The sequence below is a fragment of the Dreissena polymorpha genome, unplaced genomic scaffold, assembly GCF_020536995.1.
Source record: "Dreissena polymorpha isolate Duluth1 unplaced genomic scaffold, UMN_Dpol_1.0 chrUn010, whole genome shotgun sequence".
Classification (NCBI taxonomy): Eukaryota; Metazoa; Mollusca; class Bivalvia; order Myida; family Dreissenidae; genus Dreissena; species Dreissena polymorpha.
In genome coordinates this window covers 831222-855147 of record NW_026273324.1, presented here as the reverse complement: position 1 = coordinate 855147, position 23926 = coordinate 831222, and the positions used below count along the sequence as shown (strand labels likewise).

At 34.0% G+C, this 23926-nt stretch overlaps 1 protein-coding gene across 1 annotated transcript; it reads right to left on the bottom strand.

The window, feature by feature from the left end:
* Positions 1 to 459: 459 nt before the first annotated feature.
* On the bottom strand, positions 460 to 4367 carry LOC127863494 (uncharacterized). Its single transcript, XM_052403041.1, has 4 exons — positions 3971 to 4367; positions 2167 to 2233; positions 1678 to 1872; positions 460 to 1379 (listed from the first exon to the last, which is right to left on the bottom strand). The coding sequence occupies exons 1-4, from the start codon at positions 4040 to 4042 to the stop codon at positions 1282 to 1284; spliced, it is 432 nt and encodes a 143-aa protein (XP_052259001.1). The 5' UTR covers positions 4043 to 4367; the 3' UTR covers positions 460 to 1281.
* Between the last annotated feature and the right edge of the window lie 19559 nt (positions 4368 to 23926).

Below are 23926 nucleotides of genomic sequence, written 5' to 3'. Positions count from 1 at the left end.
TAAATTGTTTGTTTTTGTTACTATGGAAACAATGTAGCAAACAAATAAAAATATAGGATTTTCATTGTAAAACATAAATGAATACAATATTCACACTGATTTTTTTTCCAGTTTTTCGGAAAGGCAGTCTGTGTCCATAAGGTGGAAACATTGCATGGTTACATAGAAAACAATGATTTTTGTTTTGTAAATATGAGATTTTAAAAACTTGAAAACAAGCTTGTGCAATTAGAACAACAAACGTTTGCATTGAACATTTCAAAACCTGTATCAACTGACACATTTAGCACTCGTATACATGTTTTAGCTTTCCTAGGAATAGAGGATTTTTTGCATTGTTTGGGGGAAAATATATCATCCAATACCTTGGCCAAACTAAACACTGATACATGATGTATGTAATTGTTGTGGCATTATCAGAGAAGATCAGATACGCATCTTAATGCATCTTCTTTTTTTGGGGGGGGGGGCAAAGTCTGTTTTTTGTTGCTCACCAGTAGCGCGTTTCGGACATGTCTAGTTTTTGGTGCATCTATTCGACAGAATTCACGAATGTTTTCAAATAAATACCACTGATTGTCCAGATCAATCCCTTTCGCAAACATTTCTTATGGCAGGTTGTCACAGCTCACATTAAAATTCACTTTCGAGACCTTTCTGAGAGTGATTCTGACTACTGGTGAGTCACTTAATTCTCTGCACTCCACAACACCGGGATGATCCGTTGACACGTGGAAATTGATGAAATTTGGTGCCATTCTTTATGTGGTGAAACAATGTCGAAAGGTAATCCTTCCGGTCTTAGATAAACAGGATTGGAAGAGTCCCCCACACGCTGGTGGATGTTGTGGCCCGTGTTGACGATAACCCCACAGACGCAGCGACATCAGACAACATTTCTGCATTGAAGTTTCTGTATCAAGATTACCATTTAATAAAGAAACAATTGCAAAATATAGTTTTCCTATTATCAAATTATTATTTTGTTGTTGTTGTTTTAATAGAAAACTACAAAGTTTGATGGATGATTTTGCATGGGATTTTGTTTGCCATATCAAGAATGTCATACCAATAAAACAGCTGAAACTACTAAAATAAATATTTATTTTCCTGTTACAAGACATAAAGTACCTACACACAATTTTTTATTGATTTATGTTTTATTATTTTTATATTTTATAACAAGGCAGAACTATACAACTGGATAGACCTATGGAAATGCAAACAAGGTTTATCAAGAAGGATCATGCAGGTCACATTCACCAAACTGTAATAAGGAATTTACTTCCACTTTGACTTCCAGATGCCAAAGTGCCAATCTGGTGTAAACTTTGTATGTCTTATCAACATAAAGCTTAGTGTGATGATTCTGTGTAAACCTGAAATGTTAAAAACTAATTATTAAAACAGGTCAGGATACAATTTAGAATATGTATTTTGTAGTAATTGACTGACTTAAAAATGTTGACTCATTTCAATATATTATTTTAAGAGATTTTTCCTTTTGGGATTGATACCAGAGTAATTTTTTTAACATTTTCACTACATATCAACACGCCTTACCATTTTGCCATTGCATTACTGCAAACAAATATTTTTAACAACAGGTTTAGCTAAATTAATTTCTCAACATTAAAAAAGCTATCAGAAACACAATAACTAAGGGCTTGTTATTACCTACAATAACTCTCCACAGAAGGTACCAGATGACTATGTTGTTTTTATTTTGGCCGCAACAGTTGTCACACTGAAAGTGAGCATGCTGTTCGCCAAGACCGTATGTGTTGAGGTAGTGGTGAACCTGGCTGAACACAGCCTTTGCACCTTTACCATGTGACTGGCCTTCGTCTGCGAGGTAAAAAACCTGCTTTCCTGTGCAACAGAAGACTAATAAATAAACCGTAATAACTTACTAGAGATACCCAAATAGTTTGTTTTTTTTTCCAATTAATTAATAGGTGGTTTGAAACATTTAGATAATGCATGGTTATTGTCTTATCATAAAAGATTGCTATTAGACAAGAACGATATCCTCCAGACCATACACGCACACAAAAACGCGCACACACACACACAACAATAAAAAGTAAATAATCAATTGGTAGTTGATTACATTTAGACTGATTCAAATTGTGGATAGCAATGATATTAAATTAATTCAAATACCAGATCCTTCACAGCTGATTCCATACACCTCACACTTCTTCGGGGTCTTGAAAAATAACTTCCCAACCTGTAGAAAATCAAATTATTGGTTATTTATCTACATAACACTTTTTGTTATAATAATAATTATTAACTAGAAATGGCGCGGCAGAGGCCGACGCGTATCCCCACGCCGAATGTTTGACCTAGGTGTGCCCCAGGGTTGGTAATGGGGCCATGCATAGCTGAGATTGACCGTATTGTCATAAGAGAAGTTCATCATCAATTAGAAGTGAATTGGTGTAGAAATGAAGAAGTTATAGTAAAAGGCAATTTTGGGTGGGTGTGACATATGTGGGCAGGGCGCCCCAGGGTTGGTAATGGGGCCATGCATAGTTGAGATTGACCGTATTGTCATAAGAGAGGTTCAGTATCAATTTGAAGTGAATCGGTGTAGAAATGAAGAAATTATAGTAAAAGGCAATTTTGGGTGGGTGTGGTCTATGTGGGCGGGGCGCCCCAGGGTTGGTAATGGGGCCATGCATAGTTGAGATTGACTGTATTGTCATAAGAGAAGTTCAATATCAATTTGAAGTGAATCGGTGTAGAAATGAAGAAATTATAGTAAAGGCAATTTTGGGTGGGTGTGGTCTATGTGGGCGGGGCCCCAGGGTTGGTTATGGGAACATGCATAGTTGAGATTGACCCTAATGTCATAAGAGAAGTTCAGTATCAATTTGAAGTGAATCCGTGTAGAAATGAAAAAATTATAGTAAATGGAATTTTTTGGTGGGTGTGGCCTATGTGGGCGGGCGCCCCAGGGTTGGGATTGGGGCCATGCATAGTTGAGATTGACCCTAATGTCATAACAAAAGTTCAGTATCAATTTGAAGTGAATCCGTGTAGAAATGAAGAAATTATAGTAAATGGAAATTTTTGGTGGGTGTGGCCTATGTGGGCGGGGCGCCCCAGGGTTGGGAATGGGGCCATGCATGGTTGAGATTGACCGTATTGTCATAGGTGAGGTCCAGTATCAATTTGAAGTGAATCGGTGTAGAAATAAAGAAGTAAATGTAAAATAACCTAAACAAATGAGTGATAATTTCTGACGCGGCCCCACCCCAACCCCTATAACTTTTGACCCAGGGGTCAGATCAAAATTCCAAATAGTGCAGGGTCGCACATATGCTCATAGCTACCATGTGTGTAAATTTCAAGGTTCTAGTGCTTTTAGTGTAGGAGGAGATAGTGGCCAGGACGGACGGACAGACGGACGGACAGACGGACAGACGGACGGACGGACGGCGGAGATCACCACAATATCCCCACCTTTTTTTCAAAAAGCGTGGGGATAATTAAATTTGTGCTTAATCATTTAAAAAAAGTCAACCTTAAATTTGTTTTGTTTATCAGCTTCTGCCACATCAAGTTCAGACTTTTCAATAAACGCAGTATCTGAGTTTTTTGACAGCTTCTACATCAATATCAATATCAGACTCATCATGGTTTGACTCAAGGTCACTTTCATAATCATCTACCACATCAAACAAATCTTGAGTAGCGGGGTTAGAAGTTTCAAAATAAAGTTCATTTACATTCGATAAATCATTTAAATTTAAAAACGAAGTGTCCTGGTCTTGTGAAATTTCACATGGAATAGTGTTGGTGTTAATAAATTGAGACATGATATTTTAAAGTCAAATTTAAATCTACCACTATTTTATGTAAACAATTCAGTTGCTATCGTACAGTTTACTTCCGGGTCAAACTTGCGAGTCGCGAAAATTAATCACAAAGCCAAAATACACATATATCTTTTACTTACATAGTTTAAGCATGTGGAAATATCATTCCGAACCTTCTTCGATTGAAGACATCCAACAGTACACGATGTCATTTTAATTTACAGCGTTTAATAGCCATTGAAAATAAACACTACGAGACAGGTTGCGCTACCTGTGAACTGCTCAAACGAAACAGTGTCATTCAAGGGGAATAATTCGAATTAAATAAACGGATTACAAACCACCAATTGTGCCAGTGTTTAAAGGACATATTCATGCTATATTGTGGAAATTTTCAAAGCATGTCATAAATTATGAGCCGAGAAATTGTATGAAAAAGACGAAATATCCAGCGCATTTTCGTACAAGATTTTTATCTCGCGATTTCCCGACATAAACGTCAGCGTACACAAGACTGATTTTCGCTGACGACGTCACATATATCGTCAGTAGGATTTGCGACATTAACCGTTCTTTGCGACATTTATCGTCAACGTTGCGACAAATCTAGTAGCCTGCGACATATAACGGCGATGTGACATTTAACGGCGCTTCATGCATCTTATGGTTTCAAGATATCACTGAGTCTATTTATAAATATATTGTTTCTTTATTAAAAAACAAACGCATGTTGTTTAGTGCGCATACTGCTATCTGGTATCGCTATTGATAGCATTGCATTCTTTGAATTACTTATAGTGGACAAATTTTTTCTAAAATGGAATCCATTATGCTGTGCAAGCCGTATTTTGTCTTTAAAATACGAATTTATGCAATTAATTTGTAGGTAGTAAATAACAAACACATTGTGCATTTTACTTAATTTAGCCATTGAAGAAATAAAAATCAGTTCCAATTGAGACTTAATGCATACTGTACTAAATGTCTGTTTTGCATCTATGTTTTCTAAAGAAGATGCATGTTGATATAAGGCGGAAATATGTTAGCTTGATGTTGAGCTGCAGAATAAGTTGGTTCATACATTCTTGTTCCTTATTTCTGTTTCGAATAAGGAAACTGTAACAAGGAACTAACTTACTGTTCGTTAAGTATTTAAATAAAATTAACGATATGATTTTAATCTAAAAAACAATGACATCGCACTGTTTGTTTTCTTGTCAATACGTTTTTCTCTAACTTTTATGTATTCAGCTTCTCTAACCTTGTTTTAAATTTCCCGAACGAATAACACAAAGGTTTGTGTGATCATAAAAAAATGTGTCATAATTCAATTTGTTTTCGCTACGGAAATTATAATTTACTTAAAAATATTGATTTACTGTTTAATATGTATTTGTCATATTGTTAAATTTTGTCTTTGATTCCTCGTCGTCATTCCTTTTTTTCCACAACTTACCATAAAATTACCGAAATAGTATTTTCTCTAGCTCTTAGTGGTAAAATCCCTTAGTTGGCCTTTAATTTCCTGAAATCTGACATCTGATGGCATTTCATAGGCATGGCTTCCTTTTATGTTATCATGATTGCAAATACATTTTTTTTATTCTGGAGGGGATGTCAACCTCTGGGATGCTGGACGACCCTGTAATTAGGTCAAAAGGTCAATGAGTGCATTTTGCTTATAAAATTGAGGCAACATTGCCAAAATTGTGAAATATCAGATACTATTACTGATTTTACGCCTGAGCTGACTTATATTTAAAACTGAAGGGTTATCTCATTTTTTTTACTGACTTTTGCTTTTCATACGTAGGTCAAAAGTCATCAAGTATACTTGTATAATCCGTATAGAACGTAAATTGCAGTGTATGTTGAAACCAACCAAAGATCCATGTTTTATATATTTGCAAGTAACTTTTCAGTGAGAGATGGATACTTTGATGATGAAAAGAATTTTTCTCTGTTTTATCTTAAGTGAATGTACCTAACTTTGTAAATTACATTACCTAAATTATAAGAAAACATGTTCATTTTAAGACTTTTAATACTTATTGCGTTTTATAATATAACAACTTTTTATAATAAGAACCAAAAATATTTCTGCATTATCCTATCAATACAATTACGAGACAATGAAAGTATAGTTACAAGTAAACATGTGTGATCTACGCTACAGTTAAAATATATATTTTGTATATGCATATTATGCTAAATACTATTTTAAATAAAAGATTTCAGCTCAAATAGGATACTATAATGAAGTTCTTAATACTGTACGTTCTATAATGTCATATTCATGCAAGATAAGTTTTTTTACTTCACTAAATTAGTATTAATTTTAATAGAAATGAATAATGTAAAACATAAATTATTTTACCAAAAAAGTGATCTATTTAGTAAAATATTTCAAAATCTTGAAGTACCATTTATAAAAAAAAACAAATGTTCATCTGACTTCAATGCACTATTATGACCTACTGTTTCATCATGCTGAAGATAATGTCGGTCTTGTTTGATAGTGTATGTAACATACGTTACATAAATTCACAGTTTTGTTCCAAAACACGAATTACTAAGGCAGTATTTGCATCTCCTTATCTTTTATCGTTTACAATAATAATCTAGAGTTTAGATAGCCATTTGCTGCACCTGCAGTCAAATAAGCATCCTTGGTCAGATCGATATTAATTACATCGTGCTGTACTACACTTTGTTTGACAGCCGCATGATACTAATTAGACACATGCTGCAGGGACTTTTGGTTTCCTAATCCATACCGGTTTCAATGATTTGTCTTTAAGTTTCCATGCGCCGGTATCAAGAGAATCATCAGGCTGAAAATCATTACCGGTATCTGTGGCATTTAGCCATATCTTTGCCTGATAATTTGCCAATTTAATGTGAAGTTCAAGCGCATCATTTGTAGGGGGTAACAAATCCAAACTCTCCATGGTTTTCAAAAATAACTGATACCTACATGTGTAAATGTTTGGTAGGTGGTCTGACAGCAGCCATACAGCACACACAGAAATTTAGAAACTGCTAGAGCATCACCATATCTGCCAACACCTCCAATGTATCAGGTTGTACGATATACTTCATTCAGACTAGGTGTCGCATCCTGTCAATGCGTGAAACACCAGAATGTTCCTTCTGGCATTGTCACCAAGTTTTTCAGATATTGTGTACACATGATAACATTCTCTTTGTTTGCCTGTACCAGATATCATATATACCTCGGAGTCAGCTCCAAGGTGGTATATTAACAAAAGCAGAACGTCAGTGTCTCTACAATGTACTTCTTAAAGCTTGTAGCCTCTATAAATAGCGCCTTTTGCATGCAATATCATCCGCGTATCTGCTTCCTCATGATTTACAGATAGGTTTGTCACATCAAAAGTACTCGAATTTGAATCAAAATAACCTGGAAATCCACTTCCTACAACTATAGTTGATCCTGCTGGAAGATTTTCTGTTTGTTTTAGCAATTCGTTTGAGAGACATTCAGCCAAGTCTGCTTTATTGTCATCGTGCGTGATATACTGTTCCCATATTTGCGGATTAGGAACGATTGGACTTGTTATGAGCTTCCTAATAAGTGGACGCTTTCTTTTCCTCTTAACTCTCGTTGCTTCTTTGATAGATTTACTTCCAAAGTATCGATCAAAAGTCACATCAACTCGGGAAGTGTTTGTGCTGAAAAGCCTTAAAACAGATGTTACAAAATCAGTTGAATATTGTCCAAATGTTTGACAGTCCTTAGGATGACCTAAACTCTGTATTAGCGCGTGTCCATCAATTACTGCACATGTTGCATCAGTCGTTGTCGGAACAACTTGAGGCGTCACTATATCATTGTCCTTTGTAAGCACTTGAAGTGTGTTTCATTTCTGGGATTCATGCATTTTCCCACTAGCCTTTGCAAATGATAATGGAACATTATAAAGTTCATGTTCTAGTACAGATGCTGTTTCTACGGCTTTCCCTGAATTAGCTGCGTTGAAAAGTCTCAGCATTAGCTTTCTGTCAGCCTTTTAAATCCTTGTCACTTTCTGATTTTTAGTGACTGTCTATTTATAGAAATATGCAAATGTTTTGGACTGTACATTTTGAATAGGAGCATAAAAGTCAACATTCTGTTCTTTCAGCCTTTTTTCTGCAAATTCCTTGAGTAATGTTTAACTCGACCTTTTCAGGTTAATAAATCATCTCTGAAAACATTAGTTGCAACGTCCTTAGATGCTTTTGAGAACAGTCGCTTCTCCTCTTCATGCACTCCGAATATATCATATAACCCAAAGAGCTGCATCATGTTCTTGATGCACTCTTTCACTGAAGAAACTCTCGAGCGAGTTCCATCTGCTCTACTCTTGAATATTCCAATATCTTCGTCAACATCATGTTGATTGAACAATTTCATGGTACTATTGGAAACCTCATAATTATCTTATTGACCACGTAATGCAAAACCTATCTCTTACCTCGTCCTGTCTTGTTATTCCAATAATACCCCCTGTCGTTTTACACATTCTGTTTATTCACTCAGCAGCTTGGTCGACAGGTACTCCGTTGAATGCTTTTTTCTTCAGCCTGACTACACAGTGACCTTCAATAAACTATTTGAACACTTCATGTGCGGCATATTCTAATGATTTTATGTCTGCTAGATATACAGGACCCCAATGGGCATAGTTTGTGTTGTCGTACACCATTAGCCACGGTAGAATGTCGGAAAAGGCTTCAATATGCAACATCCAATCGTCTATTCGTTGGGCTTTAATGAACTTCATAAGGATGTCAACGAAATGTAGGTAGGAATTCTAGATAGAAAAGTTCTTCACTTTTTTTCTTGACTGCTATAAGAAGATTATCATTTGCTTCACGAATATCATATTGGTTCCAGGGACTTTTTATTTCAAAAGCAATCTCTAACTCTCTTACTTCAGGTTATGTTCTGGACTTTCTTCTTCCTTAGATTTTAACCACTGACGAAAATATCTTAACTTTAACCTCCAAATCGCCTCATATGCAAGCATATTGCCCCTAACCGGGCTTAGTCAACAGGGATAAGATCAGCAGTATAAGATATATGCAGTTTAAACAGGATGAAGAATATACACTTATAAACAATGTAATAAGTTTTTTTAAGCGTACGTTGTACTTCATTATATATATATATATATATATATATATATATATATATATATATATATATATATATATATATATATATATATATATATATATATACTGGATCCTTTTGATTTTTCGTTTTATTTTACACAAATGTTTATTGATTTAACAAAAAATAGTAAAAAAATATTCCGTTGTTTAAAAAATACTTTTTGAACATAATATTTTATTCAGTTGATTTTCAATGCCAGTTGTCATGTTTATTTTGGCATAGAAGTGCAATAAATTACCATCTGAACTAAATAAGTGAACACTAGAATAGATAAAATTTTAATTAGATCCAAGCAGGTTCATTTTCAGACAATATTACTGCCTTAAACTTTTCAATTTTGGTTATAAATCACAATGAGATGTATTTCATTTTCTTAACAACTGAAAACTGTACCCATTAATCTTCGACCTTATTAAAAGGATGTCAAGCACCTGAAAAGGTAACATCCCCTCTAGGTTTTAAACAGAGGGTATGTAGATACCAAAAAACATAAAAAGAAGCAATGCCTAAAAAATGCCAACCAACTTTTTTTCAAGGCACATTTCTCAGATTTTTAGGTTAACTACCTTCGGAGTTCAATTAAACTTCAAATGTAAACATTATATTGTAAGAGTTTGCAACGGCATACAATTTAAATGCCATCGTTGTTTACAAATATACATGATTACCGTTAAACTTTTTTTTCTTATTCAACTCTAGTTTCCTATAAACTTCAGGAATTTGTGCATGGTCATTTTCTAAAGCGTAGTAATAATAATAATAATAATAATACTAATTAGAATAATAATAATTATTATTATTATTTATATTATTATTAGTATTATTTATATAATTATTATTATTATTTTATTATTATTTTTATTATGATTATTATTATTTATTTATTTTTATTATTATTATTATTATTATTATTATTATTATTATTATTATTATTATGACTATCTTATCCGGAATGAACTCAATATAATATAAAACTATTGCGTTTTGTGTTCTCTTTTGTAATTGGTATTTTCATTTATGTGTGCATGTCACAATTTTAACATGTTAATACTATCATGTTAGTCGGCAATTGTCAAAATACTAGCGTGTGCTAGTAAATATCACGTCGTGTAATATAAAAAACAAATGTACTTAAATATATGCTTTAAACATGAAATCATATAATATGTGTGATGTTGTTTTATAGTAAGAAACTCTATGTTTCAGTTTTGACCACCAAGTACAAAGCATTTATCATTATGTAGTATAAAAATCCAAAAGTAATAAGTAAAAGTATCTTAGACACTAATGGACAGCAAACAGTTGTTCGCAAAATGATAAAAAGCTTGAACAATTAGAAGATCATTTTAACTAAATAACAACATCTAGTTCTCGGTTGAAATTTGAGGTCAAATCCCGTCTGAGTCTGCATTAATTATCTACCGTATATAAGGTGTAAATGACTATGTAAACGAATAAAACAAATGTTTCGGTCCATAAACTTTTGCAATCATCTGCCAGGTTGTATGACGGCCATTCGGTTGTCAAAATACGTTTGCGATGTTTTAACGGATCAACGCAAATTGGAAAAAATGTGGATAAAATGCAACAGTCCTAACAAAAAATTAATTCTACAAGGAAATATGCGTGTCAGAAAATATAGATTTACAAACTATAATTAGAACATTCAATAAACTCACGTTCAAAGCAATATAAATGTATATATCAGCTTAACCTCGATTCCCTTTTTGACGATGCGAACAGCATCGTCCAAGAAATCATAACCATGATTTTTTTTTCTCAATGGCAACCTATGTAAAAGACCGAGCAAGTCCGATTGAGATAACTCGATTTTTCAGTTACTTCCCTTTGCATTCGCCACTGCGTAGGAGATTGCTCGTCATTGATAACATTCTCCTAGCAGAGTTGTCGTTCGTGTTTCAACATTCAACAATGGCCGCCACCATGAGAGTCTCGATTCAAAACTTTCTTACTGCATAAATCGGCTTGTTTCGCTATTTAGAAGCTGTCATTTAGGATATATGAATTATTTATTCACTAAATCTCCGCTTATGACAACAATAGTTGGAATTCGAATGATATAAACTCGATGTGAATGAAGGACTTTCTGGATCGTAACAGCTTGACACGGCAAAACTGGCATACTGGTATTTTTAGTTATCAATATTAGTCACATAGTGCTTTGTAAATTGTATTCGAGCATTTTGCGACTTATTGAATGACTATGATACCCGATATCAACATTTCATCGGGGATTTGCAGATCACCAAGCTGTCCTGAAATTCCACATTGATTTCAAACTCTTTACTGGTTTGTATACTCTTTCTTAGTGTTAGTACTTTTTATCATTTTAAAGTTAAATGAACTGTGTCACAGTAAAAGAAACATTAAGGCGATTGTGGCCAATTTGGATCTAGATCAGCCAGCAGTCGCTTGAAAGCTGTTTGCTTAAAAGCGTTTTTCTGACAATAACAAATAATTTAATTGGATACTGATTTGACTGCGCTTTTCCTGTGACCTGGCTCAAATAATAGAATTGTCATTAATCAAATTATTTATTTCGAACATTAATCAATTGTTTTTCTTGTCCCTCGGGATCAATGACTCCAGCACTTTCCTGTTGAGAATTGAATACTGCTAAAGGCGATGCTAGGGTGCGTGAGAGATGTTGCACCTTCCAGTATCGCTCGATTGTTCATTGTCGGCTCGGGTACTACGTACATGTACCCCGGGTACTCTTAAATATACTTATATGTATCCCGGGTACGGTAAATATACTAAAATGTACCCGGGAAATTTAACCCTAAATCAGTCGTTGCCGACTATTGTTTTGTAAAAATTAAAATATATACTCATCAGGGCTTAACACTAACTTTTTTTTCCAATTTCCCGTTCGGGCTAGTAAATGCAGAACCTACTATTCCTGACCAATCTTTCATGTGCCCTGACCTAAGTATTATAAAAACCTTTATATTTATCATTCAACTTGTATTTTCTTGTGCTTGGAGATGCGCAATTATGATTAAATCATTCTTATTAGCTTGCCTTACTAATGCTATTGAATTCAATATTCATCTATTTAAGACATCTATTTGTAATCTTCACGCCATTTCTGGAGAAATTTTCTTGTTTTTTTATTTCCTCATACTTTCTCTTACTTTCCTCCTTCCATTTTCTTTTCGTATCCGAGGAACCCCCATCCCCACCCGTAAAGCCAATCTTAAACAACGACATGAACGTTAAAACCTAATTTACATAGATTGCCGGGTTACCGTCTTACAAGAAATGGTAAGTGAATCTTAGCAAAATAACGTGTTACGGTAGTTGTAACAATTGTACAGGGTTAACTCTCTACTAAAAGCCAGGATCGACCATTAATATTAGTTTTGCTAATTGAATTGCGTAAAAAATATTGTCAAAACACTTCTAATCTAAATAAAGTCTCTATCTTCCTCTAAATGGATTTATTAATCGTCTAAAGGATGGAATAACTTTTCCATAATGACAACACATTAAAATTATTTAAAATTGATAAATAACTATTAATTTTATAGTTACTTTGTGTTAATGTCGAGTTTTATACCTTCATCATTCCGGACGATCCTGGGCGATCCCGGCTTTTAGTTTCAAACGTATTTTCATTAAGGAAACATGTCACTTCGAGGAAACCAATCAAAAACCGTGTCTAGCGGCATTCCGTTTAAAAATTGGTACTGACGTGTTTTACCAGGAAAACCGCCGGGGATTTTCTGAATTGTCTTTTTGATTGCAATCAGGGGGTTCCGAATCTATTTCGAGATACGATCCGTTTGTTGTCTCCGAACTCACTCTGGGATTTAATTGTCATCTAATCGTACTGTATTAAGATTTTTGCATCTTTTAAAAGCTTATTTAAAACGCAGTTTATTGATATAGAACATATAATCCCGCCGTTCGGACGTGCCTTAGTGTAAAGCCCTGCACATTTATGTCAATTTTCTTTAGAATGGCCACTATATTATCGGAACACATACTCAAAAAGCATGTTGATGCAGTGTTTTTTGAAGAGAATTCTGTTTAAGATAATCTGTTGCGCGTTTTACGTCATCGGATTTTGGGCGCGAATACAACTCGGGTACAGTCTAATAAGGACCGAGTACAATTACGTTTATTTACCGTACCTGGGGTATATGTAAGTATACTTAGAGTACCCAGGGTACATGTAAGTATACTTAAGACTACTCGGGGTACATGTAAATAGTACCAGAGCCGACAATGACCAATCGAGCTCCATTATCCCTCATGAACCGACTCAAAAAAACGAGTCGGCAATATTTGACTTAATTTTTGGTTTGGTTGCTCTCGAGGGATCGAAAATTTTAGAATCTTCCTAAAAGCCCTACGGGTTTTATCCCCAGAAGCGACATTGAAAACTAGTATACTTTGTTATCTAAAAGGCTGCTAAACCTGATATACAATGATAATGTGAATTTTCTCTCACATGATGTCCATCAGTCATATTATATAAAAACTTACAGCAGTAGAAAACAACTGGACAATAATTAATGAACGCATCTTTCATTTGTCTTTGACACTTTGATTTTGACATGGCCTAGATTTAAATATGTGACAGGAATAAAGTTTAAATGTACCATTGAAGATCACCTAAATCCAGATTTGCTATTATAGACGTGTGGAAAGTTTTAAGGGTGTGACAAGTAAGCAAAAATTGGTCATTACCAAGAGGCCACAACTGATCTATGAGTGTATTAAAACAAGAAAAATCAGTGCCTGATTTAGATTTCCTTAGATAGTTCAATAAAAACTTATTTCATAAGCCTGGTAATAGTTTAACGGTAATGCTACCAATGTGTCACACCAGGGACTTGAATTTGAAATCTAGGACATGCATGGTCATTTCTTCATGAAATCAGGACACAAAATTGTATTTTAAGTCCTTAATTGACCTGGCTATAGTTCTCATATCATTATAAGCTCAATCAGTATATTTATATCATTATTTATGCTTTGTGTATTGTTAACATAAACACAATCATGCAGTTACATTATAGCAATAAATAATATCAAAGCTACCCATACTATAAAGGCCATTGACAAAGCCTATGGTCAAAATGTGAACACATTGAGTGTAATCGCCCTCTCGTGCCAGCAAAAAACAACACGTTGACATGTTGTCATTTTTGACAGTTCTACTTTCACTTTCATTTTGTGATATCAAACTATTAACAATTATGTGGCTGATAAAAATATCGCCATTGCTTTTTATGCCCCCGGTAGGGTGGCCTATATCAGTTGAACTGTCAGTCAATCAGTAAGTCAGTGTGTCAGTCTGTCCGTCCGTCCGAAATCTTTAATGGCCATAACTTTTTTAATATTGAACATAGCAACTTGATATTTGGCATACATGAACATCTCATGGAGCTGCACATTTCCAGTTGTGAAACGTGAAGGTGAAGGTCATCCTTCTAGGTCAAATGTCAAATATAAAGCGTCTGTCTGTCTGTTCAAAAACTTTAACATTGGCCATAACTTTTTCAATAATGGCGTGCATGCGTATCGCATAGAGCTGCACATATTGATTGGTGAAAGGTCAAGGTCATCCTTCAAGGTCAAAGGTCAAATTTTGCAATATTGAAGATAGCAACTTCATATTCGGCATGCATGTGTATGTCATGGAGCTGCACATTTTGAGTGGTGAAAGGTCAAGGTCATCCTTCAAGGTCAAAGGTAAAATATATGGCTTCAAAGCTGCGCACAATTGTGGCATTGTGTTTCACAAACACAGCTCTTTTTTAATATATTTTCTGCACATTTCTTCAAAAAACTTACATCAATACAGGATTTTCTTCGTTAATTCAATCATTCCTGACAGACTTGTGTACATATTTCGCTTACATTTTGACGCACGTAGGTAGGACCGCATTACCGCGTCCGAAATGTGTATTCATACTATTGCCTTCGAGGAACTTATCTGATGTTTGTCGGAAAGGGCCGAAAATGTGCGAGTGTGGGTCAAGTTCCCCACAGGTACCATTTCCCGTTCCCCTAATTTTTTTTCCGTACCTAAAATTGTTCGTACCCAATTTTTTTTACGTACCCAATTTTTTTTTCATCCCCAATTTTTTTTTCGTACCCAAAATTATTTCGGTCCCAATTTTTTGGTTCCCAAATATTTTTTCGTACCCAAATTTGTTTTCATACCCAAATTTTTTTCGCAAAATTTTTGTACCAAATTTTTTTTCCGCACCAACATACACACTTGTGGTGATGTAGATAAACTTAATTTGATGCTTTTATATCCATCCTCTCAAAAGCATTGTCACACCAGTACTGTCAGTACTTTGATTTAATTGCAGTGATAGTGACAGTGTAAGCAATAATTCACTTCTTGTGTAAATTGTGTGAATTGTTTTGTTCAGTAACATTGCTCGATTTTCGAAGTTTATAATTTAAAAACAAAGATTGATCGGCCCAAACCCGGAAGATAATATTTGACAACGGGATTTTGCATCCTATTTATTGCCCGCTACGACGCTCGTTAATGTTTTAACTCAATTAAGTCTTAATATCAAACCACAATCCCGAACACGTGTATGATGTTTACAAGATAACGCAAACTTTGCCCCGAGGTAGGTGAAATCTTCCCTTTTCTAATTGAAGCCTCTGACAACTTTTGAGATGTGCAGATGCTATTTACTTATTCTCATGCAAATGTGGAATAAGAACCGGATACTAGATCACGTCATTTTGCCAAACGAGCATATTTGTATATTTGTGAATTAAAAATGTTAAATCTTCATCATTTTCGAAATTATTTGACATCTCTCTTTTCAAAAAAATAATTTTAGCACTGTTTCACAATCCAAAAAGTATTTTTAAATTCCTACTGGCAATATTGACAAAGTAAATAATCGCGAAAAATACATTGAAGTCCAACATTACATTTTAGCAATGCGGTGAATGGTGTTAAATGTTATAAAAGTGCAGTTAAATTACAGATCCTATATTTTAGCATTAGTTCTCAATTGTGTATTTTGCATTGCTTGTTATATTCTGAATGGTGTGCATGTCGATGCAAAGAATATAGTAATTCATATAGATTATTTATGTGTTCGTATTTACCACATTTTAGTTTTCAAAACTGGCATTATGATAAGTTGAGTTAATATTCGCAACATACCAATTGCGCTTGTGGTCCAGTCATTTTTTCCCTTTAAAGACGAACATAAACTTAATTGGCAATACAAATATTACATTTAAAACTCATAAAATACAAGTTAGACTCAGAAAAGTTTTTTTAATGAAATATTGCAAGGATGAAAATAAAAACGATACTTGAAATTTTTTAGAATATAATACAAATAAAATTGATGATTTTGAACAACGTGATTGAATATATTCGCTCCATGTATGTATCTGTGGATGTGTTTTCTACGCGTAATATAAAGTATTTTATATTATATTTAAATTATTTGCAAATATCAATTTAAAACATTGACATCATGGGTTGGTTTTAGCCGGATTTTATTGTGTACAAAAAACGAAGTGTGGAAAATGGAAACAATGTATATGTTTTCGCTTGACCTCTGTTACAAATATGTTACTAGACAGAAAAAGCAACACAATTAATTTGCTCAGTTAGCTTAGTGCAGCCCGGTCGATATCTAAAGTAGCTGTAGGAAGATAAACAGAACTGATGACTCGTTTGTATGGCTGAATCTCAAACATAAACTCTGAAAAGAGTTGTGCAAATAAAATGACTCAAATGTGTCGATCGTAATCACACAACAATATAATAAAACATGTACATATGACTGTTAATATTGCCGTATGTTGACATAAGTCCCATTATGTATGTTAGCAGTTTTGAAAAGTTGAACACACACATTGAAGTCATTCAAAACCATTTATTAGAATACTTAAAATTAAGTAAGCAGAACTGTTAAATCTATTTCCTGCAAATTCAGATTCTAATAAAATTTATTTTGCTGAATTTTAAAGTTGTATGGTGTCATAGTGTGACTTTTAATAAAGGATATTTATTCTTTTTGTCTTTCCATACAAGCTACTTAGGAGAACACTTTTTATACATTACCGGTGTTATATCCGTTGTGTAATGAGTAATTTCCTTAATCGACGTTCGTGTATAAAGTATAGTCTTAAGCCTAACGCTGTTTTTCTAATGTTCTAATACGCTAATGTACATAAGAAGTTCAATTCTTGCGAATTGTTCAAAAATAAATTCCAGAAAAGCTACAAGGTCAAAAATGGGTTCACACGCTGGCATTTCATTTAAGCATGTGTGGTTTAAACCGATTTAAAGGACCCTCATCTTGTCCGAGAAACAAGCACAAATACATGAGTGTAAGTAAGCTTTAAAATCATAGGTTTGGAATTCAAAAAGCATATCACAAGAATAAAAGATGTTAAAAATTACCTGAGCAACAGAATAACGTGTTGATGCATGATGTAATGACGTGAAACACGCATCAATTGAGCCTCGATCTGAGGAAACTGTCCATAATGCATTTTAAGTACGGAAAGGCTAACCAACTGCGTTGATATAATTTTTCGTTTTAAAGAGATCTCTTCTTAACGAAAATTTAGTGAAGGCGGAAAGTGTCGTCTCTAATAATATTGTGTTGACAATAATTATACATTCAAACTTAATGCGCTGTACCGTGTTTATGAACGTCATGATTTGCAAAAACGTGAGTAAAAACAATGTAGAACAACCAATTCGTAGAAATATAGTGGACACTGGATGGTATATATGCAATTAGGTTAAGTGTAAGCATAGTGTGTGTTACTTTGTAGATTTTTTATTTTAAACAGTTTCCTTTGTTAATACTGATCTTTTGAAAGAATTGAGTTTTATCATCATTTTCGAATAATGCGGGTTCGAAATGCAGGCTCCTTTTTACGTTAATATTACTTATCATTTAAAGCATGAAAGAAATGTCATGCCAGAAGTTGTTTGATCACGAAATATAAATCGTAAAAACGCAAACACTTTAGAAAAGTAGTCAATTGGAAAGTAAATTTACACATATAAGGACATTATTTTGTCATAACTATAAAACCCGACACTTTACCGTTTTTCATAATATGAATACACTCTTCATTTTGACCGCGAAAGCCCTATTGATTGGGTTCCGTATTTTCCCTGTCTGTGATGAAATGAAGACACTGATTTTTTTGTCAACTCAGCACATGCATTTGTGAGGCTTGTAACCTACATTGAGCTAGGTATTGATTTAAAGTTCAAAACAAAACTATAATACCCATAAACAAAAATCGAAACTTTACAATTAACTTGTGCTCGTTTTTGTACTAAAGCAATCAAGTCGTTCTTTTTTTTATTTCAGACCCAACCCAGATCCCAATATCGGCCATCACCGTGACATCGAACGCCTGTAAATGTTGCACCGCACTAGCCACACCATCGTGGGTGCATTTGACACTGAACAATTCGTATATTGTGGAAAAAGTGCTTGTTCTGGGACGTACCGATAGTATGCATAATGTTTGTGTTTGCATAAAACATATACGTAGTTTCTATATAGCGTGCTCTAGCATGCATGTTGTCATTATACGCGTGTTTTGTTTTTAAATTTAACGTTCCAGTGATTTGCTCATATTAACAAATAGACTTGTGTCGTTGGCTCTTGCTTTTAATTATGTTTCACGGAGTTCATATATTTATACATAAAAAGCTAAAAAAAAACATGTTTATATTTTATTAAATGTAGTAAGAATCAATGCTTCTTTGCAGATGTTGTGCAGTTTTCCAACTTAACCGTGTCAATGGGATAACTGACACAATCTCTTCAGGACGAACAATTCACAATTAAAAATGTTACCGTTGCAGAGAAGTGGTTAAATCCTCCACGTGAAATACAGTTTGTACGGATTACGGGCAGTAAGAGTGACAGCGATGATTATATGACAATATGCGAGATAGTGATATTCAGACAAACAGGTTAAGTGCATGAAAGTGTATTGTCAACTGAATGTATCCATAGATTAAACCTCAATGTTAAATTAACATTGCAGACTAATTGATGCAGTAAACGTGTATTTACAATAATAGCAAAGCATTCTAAAGTAATTTATGTTTCCGTCGTTATCTGATTACATATAAAACAATAACACCTACAAAAAGGCAAACATGTCCCTAGAATATCTTCTTTACAGTTAATAATGATTACTCAATCCCTACAATTGTACATTACTGACAATACGCAGATGCAGTTTACATATATAAAACCCTAATTAATATTCTTCATTCCCAGCATATACTCCCACACAAGTTGTTTGCTCAATATATACGAAACGCTGTAGAAAGAAAACGGTCTTAATGCGTGTGTGCGTGAAGTGGCGCACTAGATTATCATGTGCAGTCCGCACAGGCTAATCGGGTTTGACAATTTTTTTCTTAGACTTGATTTTCGCTACAACGAGACTTCATTGTGTGGATTGCACAGGCTAATCTGGGTCGGAACTTTACGCACATGCATCAAATCCTTTTCCAAGAGCGATGCCATTGTTCATTAAATGTCATGACAATATTTAATCATTATCGTGTGATGAATATGCTGTTATTCATTTCTCTTGTTAAATACTAACATTTAGGTGAATTCAGACATTTGACATCATTTGTGTATCCTCAAGTTAATTATTACATTAAAAAGAAATGAGCATTTAAAATAACTAAGTGGTTTAAGTTTGATTGTTTAACCTAATATCAAAACTTGTTTATCTTGTGTTATAGTGTATACTCTCGAATTAAGTCCGTTCAAGGGAATATATTTATAATAGGACTTATGTTTATTTCGTTTTACCGTAATATGATAATATCAGACACTTCTGTTGCCTATCAGACTGCCCACTCGGAAGTTACAGCATTAATTGTTCCAAACAATGCCATTGCCGTGTGGGATCATGCGACAGTGTAACAGGTGCATGTTGGAACGGGACCTGTGAAGACGGATGGAGTGGAATGGCGTGCAATGAAAGTAAGTTCATAATTGATATGAAAGAAATACAAACTCAAACGTAGGGTGACCCCTGTCAGACATGTAATATTTATTTTATTATACCGAACAAGTGATAAGAAATTGACTGTGTTAACCTTCAAATCCTCCTCGCTTATCGTTGAAAAACGTTTGCTGGCAATATTGCTTGCCATTTTGTTGTCTGTTTACAACGTCATAAATTGCGTAATCAAGTGATAAGAAATTGACTTTGTTAACCAGTGTACTTTTATTTTTGTTATTAAAATATAAATGGTTATTCATTGCTGTATTTAAATACAATTATTGAATATTAAAAGTGTTCATGGTTCTTATAAATTGTTCATGTTTGAAAAGTTTGTTCGGTATAATAAAATAAATATTACATGTCTGACAGGGTGACAGTAAATTTGTCAACTTTCGGAAAAATACTGTCAACCTCGGCTTCGCCTTGGTTGACAGTATTTCCTCAAGTTGACAAATTTACTGTCACCCTGTCAGCCATGTAATATTTATATAATGTCTGTGTTTGTTCTAAAACGAATACATTCCATAGATGATACCATACTTCTCGAAACACATCACTAGCAGTAATAAAAATAAAATCAGAACGTACACACAATAATTCTTACAGTTTTTCAATTAATAGATAGATAGATAGATAGATAGATAGATAGATAGATAGATAGATAGATAGATAGATAGATAGATAGATAGATGGATGGATAGATAGATAGATAGATAGATAGATAGATAGATAGATAGATAGATAGATGATAGATAGATAGATAGATAGATAGATAGATGATAGATAGATAGATAGATAGATAGATAGATAGATAGATAGATAGATAGATAGATAGGCAGATATATAGATAGATAGATAGATAGATAGATAGATAGATAGATAGATAGATAGATAGATAGATAGATGGATGGATGGATAGATAGATAGATAGATAGATGATAGCTAGATAGATAGATAGATAGATAGATAGATAGCTATAGATAGATAGATAGCTAGATAGATAGATAGATAGATAGATAGATAGATAGATAGATAGATAGATAGCTAGCTAGATCGATAGATAGATAGATCGATAGCTCGATCGATAGCTAGATCGATAGATAGATAGATCGATAGCTAGCTAGATAGCTAGATAGATAGATAGATAGATAGATAGATAGATAGCTATCGCTAGCTAGATCGATCGCTCGCTAGATAGATAGCTAGCTCGATAGATAGCTAGATCGATAGATCGATCGCTAGCTCGATAGATCGATAGATCGCTAGATAGATAGATAGCTCGCTCGCTCGATCGATAGATAGATAGATAGCTAGCTAGCTAGCTCGCTAGATAGCTCGATAGATCGCTCGCTAGCTAGATAGATAGATAGCTAGATAGCTCGCTAGATAGCTAGCTAGCTAGCTAGCTCGATCGCTCGCTAGCTAGATCGCTAGCTAGCTAGATAGATAGATCGATAGATAGATAGATAGATAGATAGATAGATAGCTAGATAGATAGATCGCTCGCTAGATCGCTAGCTCGCTAGCTAGATAGCTCGATAGATAGATAGATCGATAGCTAGCTAGATCGCTCGATCTAGCATAGATAGATAGATAGATAGATAGATAGATAGATAGATAGATAGATAGATAGAAGTAGATAGATAGCTAGCTAGATAGATAGATAGATAGATAGATAGATAGATAGATAGATAGATAGATAGATAGATAGATAGATAGATAGATAGATAGATAGATAGATAGATAGATAGATAGATTCTGGTAAAACATTATTTCTTTGGATTGATAAAATAAAAGTAATTTACTAAATCAAGTCAATTTGGATATCACAAATATCAAAAGCTTAAACAGTAGTATCAAAAAATTGGATAATAATTGCCATTTAATTTTGTAATTGCATTAATAATATTTAATGTGTTCTTTCGAACATTCGCTCTTTGATGATATTATAATATCTGAAATTTATTAATACATTTCTATTCAAAATCGAAGGTTTTTCAGTCCATTCATACAAATGTGTGTACAAAGTCCCACATATATTATGGTAAAAATACATTTGTGGAATTATTACACATTTTTTTTGATGTATCAAAACGGTGACGTTCAAGGAGCACTTACATTGCATTGCTGTATGAGCTAGCGTATATAGTGACGCTGTAGAGTGTTCGCAGTGTCACCCCAACCCGTACGAATAGAACAACACTTAGTGTTACAGGAAATACATTTAAAGGGATATTGATGAATATATTTCAAAATGATAAAACTGCTAATAAAGCATTAAGAAATGTTAAAACTGTGGGTAACTAATAATAATCATGATACTTGATCAGAACATTTGTTCAAATGATGTCCTTGCTGAGATTGAAAATAAATCCGGTTCGTCAAAAACACATGGCCGTCTGGGTGCGGTTACTTTATATGGCTTTATTGAAACCTTGTTTACACTCGTGAAGTCACATTCTTAGTTCAATCTTCATGACAATTGGTCACAACATTTGTTCTGATATAATCTCTTTGTTCGAAAATGGTTTGGCTTCGTCGAAAAACATGGCCGCCAGTTTGCGGGCCAGTTCTTTTATTTCTAAAGTGGAACCTTGTGAACACTTTATTGACCACATTTATTTACAATCTTCATAAAACTTGGTCAGAACCTTTACCGTAAATATTTTATTTACAAGAGAAGTCGCAATTCAGTCCTAATTGCCTGGTTTAACACTTGCTCATGTGAGGTAAAGTAGGTCAATAGGTCATATTATAGAAACAGCTTAAAAGCTCTGTTTAAGTAACCTTTCAAGTGTAATCCTCATTGCACTCTTTCACGACATTTGTTCTTATCAGCCTATTTCAAGGATTAAAAAGTAATTAGAAATAAACTATGTATGTTTTTACTGTATTATTCTGAACAAAGCCGTCTATAATAGTATTGTTTCATTCGGGTTTAAGGTGAGCAACGTAGGGCCCATGACCCTCAATTAGTAATTTTGCTCTGCTACAGAAATTGGTAGTCAGATGTATACTACTAGTGTTATATTCCGTGAGTTAATTTGCATGGATGTTTTTTAGCGAAGTAAACCAGTTGAATAGCATGCGTTAAGAGCACTTTGATTTGTTAATTTTGCAAATCACAAACTTTATTTAGTAGTTATATGACTGCACATATAGCTTGAATTGTAATTGCAGAATATGACATTTGGTCACGTCAGAATCTTTGAAAGTTAAAATACAATGTTTGTAAATAAGGTATAATTATTTTAGTGTCCATAAATAGCGCCGTTACTCATTCAGCATGCAGTTTACATATTAATTTCTAAAACAACATATGTGTCACACATATATGCAATTTTATTTATTTTTATTTAATATCAGTTGCTGATGTGGAGTTTACCGCTTCGCAGAATGAAGTAAAATTCGTAAATATTGACGGACACCAGAACATTTCAATCAATGTTCAGCTCGCTGACAACCAGACCGTCGCCTACATTCGACTGTACATCAACGATACAACAGAGAACCAAGCAACAATTATAGTGCAGAACAGTTTTTAATAATATATTGTTCAACATGTATATTAACACTCTATCAAAACCGTGAAAATAGTATAATGTGGGAGACATTCAGCTCTCAAAACTAATTGTTTGATCATTGTTTTAATATGGTAACTTGGTAATTTAGTTGTAATAGGTTATAGTCTAAAAACGTATCGCGCATTGGTCAGATATATTATTCCTGCCAGATGAGCTGAATAAATCATACACAATTTACTTTGATGTTCACTGTTACAGTTATTTTTTAGTTTGGGCGACCACACGTTGAAGTCATGCTGTGCAACAGTGAAAACTGTACACATAACAACAGGACAACCGGACCC

What these genes read in the sequence shown, in the direction of transcription:
- LOC127863494 (XM_052403041.1), bottom strand. Translation starts at nt 4,042, where the DNA reads ATGACATCGTGTACTGTTGGATGTCTTCAATCGAAGAAGGTTCGGAAT. An exon ending in TTTCCACATGCTTAAACTAT is followed by an intron (nt 2,234 to 3,970) that starts GTAAGTAAAAGA and finishes GATTTTCTACAG; the next exon opens with GTTGGGAAGTTATTTTTCAA. An exon ending in AATCAGCTGTGAAGGATCTG is followed by an intron (nt 1,873 to 2,166) that starts GTATTTGAATTA and finishes TCTGTTGCACAG; the next exon opens with GAAAGCAGGTTTTTTACCTC.